General features: G+C 41.6%; 1 protein-coding gene across 1 annotated transcript in view; it reads left to right on the top strand.

Annotated features, from left to right (window-relative positions):
- ADAMTS20 (ADAM metallopeptidase with thrombospondin type 1 motif 20) overlaps positions 1-9168 on the top strand; it is a 257040-nt gene that overhangs the window by 213882 nt on the left and 33990 nt on the right. Inside the window, exon 29 of the mRNA XM_019515771.1 lies at positions 539-706. Within this exon, the coding sequence (XP_019371316.1) occupies positions 539-706 (168 nt within the window). The remainder of the gene's footprint in view (positions 1-538; positions 707-9168) is intronic.

The following is a 9168-nucleotide window of genomic DNA, read 5'->3' as shown; positions in this document are numbered from 1 at the left end:
AAAAAAAAAAAAAAAAAAAAAAGAAGAAAAAAGAAAAAAAAAAAGAAATGAGTTACACAAGTGATCACAAAAGATCAAAACTAGGGCGGGTCCCTTCAGATTCTTGGGTTTGCTTGACACTTTCTCATAGGAACCCTGGAAACTGAGGATTCTGTATTTTTTGATAAATTTTGACACATTTGTCTAATCCATGTATTTTTACATACAGAATAATCTGCTATATTGTTATTTAAAGTGGAAAAGAGAATTGTTGTGAGATCAAAATGTTGACAACTTTATGTACTGGCATCTGATCTTATATATTTACCAGACACTTCACTGGTTAGTCAGGTCCTGGCCAACAATCAGTGCTTTTCATTAGGAAAGAACTTTTGTAGTAACTTCCAGCATCTTCAGTACATACTGTTATACAATGTAAAACTGCTCTTATTGATTTGTGTTACCATAATGTGATTGGTTATTGCATTTCTACTTTTCATGTTAAGTTAAAATTCTAATAAGAACAATGAATAAATCAAATCTATTTCCCTTTTTCCAGTGTTCTGTTTCCTGTGGGAAAGGTTTGAAGTACCGTGATGTACATTGTGTTAACAGCTTCCAAGTTAAATTAGAGGAAGAAAACTGTAGACATTTGAGGAAGCCACGAACCCACAAAGTTTGTAGAACTGGTAGATGTCCTGCGTGGAAGGCCAACAGGTGGATGGAGGTATGTACAGTTCACTGTAATTATATGCCATTTCTTTTTATGAGCAAAAGAAAAAGGCCATGTTAATGACATACTGCTTCAGTTAACAGACAGAAGTTGCTTTTGATGTGCTGCACCCTAATTAAATCTGTTATTTAATTATAAAGTGGTTCTCTCCAAAATGTCGCTTTTATCTTTAAACTAAATCACAGAAATGTCTGTGAAATCTGATTTGGCAATGTGCATCTGCTGCTGAATAGTGTCATGGGGATCTCTTTTTGCAAGGTGGGCTATTCTTGCAGGAAATGTAGCCTAATTTGTAATCTATGAAGCTAATAAGTAAGGTAAACATTTATATCTTGCAATTTTTAACCAAAGCGGTATACCTTCTAAATATTTTTTTTCCAGTATGTAAGGGATTACGTGGCAGGCTGATTAGCATTGCTGAGTAATGGTGTCTAGATGCAAATAGCACCAAGCAGATGAGCACTGAGAGGACTTAAGCAGTTATGTGAACGTTCAGTGGTGGCTGACACTTAAAGGAGGACTTCATCAGTGAAAACCTAAGCACCAAGGGAGTTTGAGCCTATAAGATTAGGCGGGAATTTTGTGAATGCTAGTTAAGCTAGATATTAGAAGTTAGGGCCTAAAGCAAGCTGTAAGTCCGGCTTCTGAATCTACTTTTGAAAACCCATAGCCAGGTAGAACAGGTTAGTATACCAGTCTGCTCTGTCCCTGTCCCAGCACTATATGGAGAAAAAGGAAGTTATAACGAGTGCCCTGACAAGTCGCCTTCTCTGTTATACCCAGCAGAAAAACTGCCCCTGACTATACATACCTATGTCTGTGGCACAAACTGGTAATGTATGGTACGTAGCCAACCTTTCTTTAACTCCTTTTTCTTATAAATTGCTATAATATTTTATTTTTCCAATTCTTCCATACAGAGGGCACTCATTCCACTCTCTGTTTCCCATTTCCCATTCTAAGATGATAATTAATAGGGCTGTGTGAAGCTTTGGTCACTGATTCAATTCAGAGGAGATTCAGCCTGATTTGGTGGCTAAATCTCTGAATCCAAATTGAATTAGGAAACCCGTTAATCTTTCTGAATCGAATCAGAAGCTACCAAATTGATTCAGAGAGATTTGGAGAGATTTGATGATTCAGCCATAGACACAGCTTTATCTGTGTTTTCTACATACCTCAAGATACCGGGTGAATGCTGAGATGGTGGGGTGGATGGAGTGTCCCATGGGAGTGCGGGAGGGGGGGTCTCCTGTGCACTCAGTGGCAGACCCAGAAGTAGACCAGAAGTACTTCTGTCCACTTCTAGGTCCATTGCCAAGCATGCAGGGGACACCCCCTTCACCCCCCCAGCCCAGCAACTGGTGCCTCCTGGGTTTGGGGGGGGCACTAATTGCCAAGCTGAGGGAGTGCAGAGGGGTCCTCTGTGTGCTCGGTATTGGACCTGGAAGTGGACTGGAAGTAGATTTAATAGATTTCATAGGGTTGGAAGAGACCTCGGGAGATCATTGAGTCCAGCCCCTGCCCTAAGGGCAGGAAGTCAGCTAGGGTCAAAGGATCCTAGCAAGATAAGTGTCCAAATGCTTCTTAAAGGAGTCCAGAGTAGGTGCTTGCACCAAGGGAGCCTATTCCAGGCCTTGAGGGCTCGGACAGTAAAGAAGCTTCTACTTATGTGCAGCCTAAAACAGTCTTGGAGGAGTTTATGACAGTTGGTCCTTGTCATCCCTTGGGGTGCTCTGGTGAACAGATGTTCCCCCAGATCCTGATGCACACCCCTTATATACTTATAGGCAGCCACCAGGTCACCACTGAGCTTGTGCTTTTCCAGGCTGAAGAGTCCCATGGCTCTCAGCCTCTCTTCATTAGGCCTATTATGCTGCCCTCTCATCATGTGCATAGCTCTCCTCTGGACTCTCTCAAACTTCTCAACATCCTTCTTGAATTGTGGAGCCAAGAATTGGATGCAATACTCCAGCTGCGGCCTCACCAAGGCCGAGTATACCAGAAGGATGACATCCTGGGATTTACTTGAGAAGCATCTATGGATGCAAGCCAGGATTTTGTTTGCCTTACCAGCTGCGACATCACATTGGTGGCTCATGTTCATCTTGTGGTCAATCATGACCCCCAAGTCTCTTTCAGCCTTTGTGCTAGCATACATAGCACTGCTGAGCCCATAACTGTGCTGCAGGGTTTTTTTTCCCAAGGTGCAGTACCTTACATTTGTCAGTATTGAATATCATCAGGTTTGTATCTGCCCACTTTTTCAGCCTATCCAAGTTAGCCTGGATCACCTTCCTATCCTTAGGTGTGGATGCTCTAACCCAAAGTTTGGTGTCATCAGCAAACTTGGCCAGTCCACTTCTGAGACCAGAATCCATGTCACTGATAAAGATTTTAAATAGAACAAGTCCAAGGACAGAGTCTTGGGGGATACCACTGGTCAGGGAGTGCCATGATTCAGTTCCGTCGACCACCACTCTCTGAGTCCAGCCTTGGAGCCAATGACACAACCAACAGACTGCCGAGGCCAAGATTGGCCAATTTTTCCAAGAGGAGATTGTGAGACACCACATCAAAGGCTTTTTTAAAGTCCAGATATATGACGTCAATCTCTTGCCCCTTGTCCAGGTGATATGTCACCTGGTCATAGAAGATGATGAGATCGGTCAGGCAAGACCCAGACGTGACAAACCCGTGCTGGCTGTCCCTCAGGATGTTGCCATCAGCCAGCTTGTCAAGAATAGACTCTCATGATTTTTTCTAGAATCTTGCCAGGGATTGAGGTCAATCTGATTGGCCTGTAGGTCCCTGGATCTGCTTTCCTCCCTTTCTTGAATATGGGCATCACACTGGTCTTCTTCCAATCTTCAGGTACTTCACCTGAGTGCCAGGAGTTTTCAAAAATCTTTGCCAGTGCTTGAGCTATGACTCCTACCAGCTCCTTAAGTACTCTAGGGTGCAATCTGTTGAATGTGTCCAGCCTCTCAAGGTGTTCCTTTACAAGGTCTACACTGATGCTGGGTATAAATTCACCCTCACTTTGGCTGTCCTGCATCTTGCTAGGCAGGGCAGACCCTTTGGGTTGATGAAAAATGGACGCGAAGTACCCATTAAGCGGGTTAGCTTTTTCCTGGGTGTCAGTTGTCCCATTTGGTTTAGCAGAAGTCCAATGTTACCCTTGCTTTTCTTCTGACTCCTCACATGTCTAAAAAAGGGACTTTTTATTGTCCTTGACATGTGTAGCCAGGTGGAGTTTGGTTGCAGCCTTAGCTTTCCTGGTTCGCTCCCTACAGGTACAGACCAGTGCAAAGTAATTTTCCTTTGTGGTGATTCCTATTTTGAATCCTTTATGAGCCTCTCTTTTTTGGCATAGGAAGTTCCACAAGTTCCCTGCTGAGCCAAGAGGGATGTTGTGCTCTTTTGCTACCTTTCCTTGAAGATGGGATGGACAACCCTTGTGCTTCCAGGATCACTCCCTTTAGGAGCAACCCCTCCTCTAGGACTCCTCTCCCTGTCGAGTCATAGTTCCTTAGTGCCTTGGCAACAAGCCTCCTGAGCTTAACAAAGTCAGCTTTCCTAAAGTCTGCATTGCTGACTGACTTGCCAGCTTTGTGATGGATAGTAAAAGTGACCAGCTCATGGTCACTGTCTCACAGCTTTCCTTTGATCTTTAGATTGCTGACTAGATTGTCCCCTTTAGTCAGTATCAGGTCCAGTAGCTCTTTACCTCTTGTTGGTCCATAGACTTCTTGGGTCAAGTAGAGCTCTTCCACACATGTGAGGAAGCTTTGCAACTGTTCAGATTTGACTGAGTACTCTTCCCATGAGATGTCTGGGTAGTTGGAGTCTCCCATGATAACCATGCACCGAGAGCATGTAGCTTCAGCCAGTACCCTGGCAAGCTTCCCTGGTCAAGCTCTCGTTCCTGGTTAGGGGGTCTGTAGTAAACTCCTACCATTGTGTCCCCTGTGCCAGGTTCCCCATGTATTTTAACCCAGAAGGTCTCTAGTTGCCCTCCCTGGGTGCCAATGTCAGTTTTCAGGGATGTGTAGCTGTCCTTGACACAGAGAGCTACAACCCCACCCCTTTTATCTGCACAATCTCTCCTGTACAGGGTATAGTCATCTATACCTATGGCCCAGTCACAGTAGGAGTCCCACCAGGTCTCCATTATTCCTATGAAATCATAGTAATTCTTGCTTAGTTGGAGGACCAGTTCCTCCTGTTTGTTCCCCAAGCTCCTGGCATTGGTGTACAGACACATAAGCATCCTATTGGGAGCCCTAGGCATCCTTACAGTTCCAGGAGGACACCATCCCAGGGCTGGGGTAGGAGTGGAATCCCTTGGGTGCCCATACCTGTTAATTTTGTAGGTATTGCCAAGTGGGTTAGCTTTGGTGGTTGTCCACCCATCCCCTGGTGGGCTTAGTTTAAAGCCCAGTAGAGTAGGTCAGCCATTCTGGCTGAGAAGACCTTCCTCCCCAGTGAAATGAGGTAGAGGCCATCTTTTCCAGTACTTCTGGTCCACTTCCGGGTCTGCTGCCAAACATGGGGGGGGTGGCCCCCCCTGCACTTCCATGGGATGCTTCATCTGCCCCACCATCTCAGCATTCATGAGCCACTTCTGGTACCTCGAGGTACATAGAAAAAACATATAAAGCTGTGTCTATGGCCAAATCACTGATTCTCTGAATCAGAATTGAATCTTCAGATTCAGCCAAATCAAATTGGGACAGTGATCCAAATCAGTGAATCGAATCACTGTCCCCCAAATTGGGCCAAATCTGAATCGAATATTGCCTGCTTCGCATACCCCTAATAATTAATCAAGTAACATGAGCAATTCCATTAGTTAAATTCGAAAGAAGAATGTAGGGTTCTTTCGTAAAAGATAAAGATATATTCAGTTTGATGTTTTAATACCCCAATATCAACCTGTCAATGCAAAGTCTCTTTAAGTTGATGAAAATGGTAGTTTGTTCTAGAAAGAGCGTGGAGCTGGGAATCAGTCATTCAATCAGTGCTAGATGTTACCGTGGAACTAACACAGCCTAATTGGTGATACCTGTATTTTCTCACATACAACACACCTTTTCCCCAAAACCAGCCACTGGGATTTTGAGTGTGAGTTATGTGAAAGAAACATGATAAAAGCAGTTTTTGCTACTTACTGGGCAAAAGTAAAAGTAAAATCTTCATGCAATCTGCGGGGAGCAGAACAATGAGCAAGTTTGGCTCCCTTACTGCTAATAGACAATTACTTACTACAAAGGAAGATTTGTTTTCTTTGTTCTGCCTTTCAAAAACAAAATTTATATCTTACTCCAGGGCATGTTGTGTGAGAAAAAATACAGTAGTTTAAAAGAGCACTAGTGAGGCAATTTATAGTTAAAAGATATAGAGATAGTAAGGGGTTAGCTATTATTACAGTGCTGGGAGCAGCTATTGTAGGGAAGTTTGGGAATGTGTTCCAGTATTAGACTCACTATAAAATGTTTTATTGCTTGAGTGTTAATAGATGTTTTGTTTTGCACCTTAAATTGAGATAGTTTGAGTCATCTTTGGCAAGTCTACCCTAGTCATGCACCTTGGTGAAAATATGTTTTACTGAATAACAGCATTACTACAATATAATTATTCACCATAAATAATTTAATTTCAGTACTTTTCTCGTAATAGAATATAATTAAAGGTATTATCCTAATGGTTTGATATACTAAAACCAAAAATATTTTTAAAAGAATTATAAAGGGACAAACTTCATTTTACCAATTTCTCTCTTTGTTGTTGTCTGAAGTTAATTGCAATCTACCTGATGATCACTGGATGATGATGGATACTCCAAATAAACAAAATTTACTATATAGAATCTTCTGTCCTCATACTTACATTTAGACCCCAGAAAAGTTAATGACTGTTACAAAAGTGTCTGGAAAATAAAACCTTCAACTTTGCATCTGGGATTTTCAAATAAAATGAATAAAAAGACTGTGGGATGTGCCTTTCCTATTCAAATTGCATAGAGTTATTTATCTCTCTTTAAAAAGTGGACATTTCAGGAACTCTGCTGGGTATATAACTATGAAGGACTGGGTATCTTAAAAGGAAATACAGATGCAGGGAAGGTAGAAGAATTGCTTCATATGATTTAGTGGTTGCTGAAGTCTGGAAAAGATTGGATGGAAGTAATTAGATGAATCATTAAAGAACATCTTTTCCTCTGCCTGTGTGCATGAGAGGGAGAAATAGAGAAGAAAAGAGAGAGATTTTATTAATTATTGTTAATTTATAATACTGTAGTATAAGAAAGTTAAAAGCAAAAGGTGAAAGTACATAGTGTATGTCCCTCTTCTACCCAGGCCCTGAACATGAGCCACTTGTCATGTGCAAAACACCTGTATTACCAGTTAAAGGAATCCCCTTCCCCCAACACCATTCATGGGATTACACAGTTAGAGCTAGCCATCCATCTTCCACCTTGCAGAATGGCCCCTTGATGACCCAGCATGACACAAACTAGTCTACATTTTCTTGCAAGATGAATTATCCAAATTGAAAGGAGAAATACACCTGAACCAGAAAATGTCAGCGTTGTAAGACATTATAGGACATTGTCACAGATGGCCCCAGCAAGATGGTTTATCTGTGGCTTTTCAGAGTCATCATCTTGGCCTGGGCCACTGGGAAACTGGTCAAGTTAGGTCATGCTTCCCTTTGGCCACTTGATACAGGATAGAGAAAGTATGCACAGTCTTAGAGAAGCCAAAGTCCAGTGCACCAAAGAGGGTGCTAAGGAGAGCAAAGAGCAGATGCAACCTGGGGAAGCCCAGCAAGGTGTGGAGGGGAGAGAGAATGAACAGAGAACGAGTACAGAGAATGAACAATGAGAACATGCACGTGCTACTTAGACTGACATGTGAATGAATACCTATAGTGACTGCCATTCTGCCCCATACCACAACTATGCAGGACCAATGACAACGTGAAATGTAGGAGTAGAACCTTTTCAATTGTTTACTATTTCCTGTTATAACAGAAGAATATGTGCATATCTGAAACATGTACTTATTCTTAATAATCATGTCTGAAGTCTAGGATTACGTTAACTTTTTTAAAATGGCATTAATGAAAGTAATTAAATATTTATTTCAGCATGGGTCCCACTAGGCAGTCAGCCTCAGAACTTTATGAATATCAGTGTTCATTGGAGTTGTACCTGCACAGACATGGTCTCATGTCTCTGTCCTGGGGGCATAAATGCAAGGTGGTTGCAAATGCCCCCAGTTCTGTCTACCTGTGCATGGCAGTAAGAACGAGCAGTACTGTCCCATCTGCTACCCCCTTTACCTATCTTTAAAATTCTTTTGTTCCTCATAATCTACTAAGTGGAAACTAAGAAAAGTGACTGTTGGAGATCTGCTTCCACTTTCATCTCATGACAGGCTTAAAGTCCTTTGGTCACAAACACATTTAGATCAATAATTAGAAAGAGGTTTCTAATGTTGGAGTGACGTTGTATCTGTGATGGTCCAGGAAATATGTGAGAGGCACAGATTGTTTTGGGTAGTGCCTTTAATTGAACTAACTGCATCATTGGGATAGACTTGGACACACTTTCAAATGCAAAGCATTCTTTAGTAGGTCTGAGGGCAGAAGCAAGCAGAGCAATGATTAAAAACAGTGTGGAGAGCTTTGAAATTGAAGAAAAGAGAAATTCTCAGAAGTAGCAGACAAACAGTTAACAAAGAGAAGAATGCTTGATTAGATCAAGACCTTTCAAAAGGGAAATAGTTTCCAAGCATTGGAGATGTAAAGTTTTGGGATGGTCTTCCAATCAAAGTATTGGGCTAGCTTAAAGATGAAACTTGATAACTTGGTGGAAGGGATTGTATGATAGGACAGAAGTGTTCTTGGCTTAGTAATTGAAGTATGTGATATGCAGCTTCAAGTGCTTAGTATCACCAGGTGTTACTTTGTGCCTGATAGCCTCTGTTACGTTGCAGAAACCCCAACTCATTTTCTCTTGAGGGGATTGATGTTTGCAATGCTTATCTGAGTTCCTAAGGACTGTTTTTCCTAAAAGCAATGCCATTTATACATTTTAATTAATACAGTTTAAATTGCCTAATTTGGCCTGCCCTAGTCTGCATTAATTTTAATCCCCATAGAATGAGGATTAGTTAATTTGGACTGGAGCCAATTTTACTTAGGACTATAAATGCCCACAGGTATATAGTGATGCTTGTAGTAGGGATTAAGCCTAGAAAAACATAATGTCTCTAAATGGCTACATCTCAGATATTATATAACATCTCGATGTTATAACCATTAGTTTTAACTTTTTAAAATGGTGATCATTTTGTGTTGTGTTCCCATTTTCTTTGGGAGGAATATACTATAGCTGATGTACTATGTATCCACAAAATAAATAAAGAAATAAAATAGATACTGGC

Source organism: Gavialis gangeticus, unplaced genomic scaffold (genome assembly GCF_001723915.1).
Source record: "Gavialis gangeticus isolate Ggan-Ray unplaced genomic scaffold, GavGan_comp1, whole genome shotgun sequence".
Taxonomy (NCBI): Eukaryota; Metazoa; Chordata; order Crocodylia; family Gavialidae; genus Gavialis; species Gavialis gangeticus.
The sequence above is the reverse complement of the archived record's forward strand: the minus strand, read 5'-3'. Positions and strand labels throughout refer to the sequence as shown.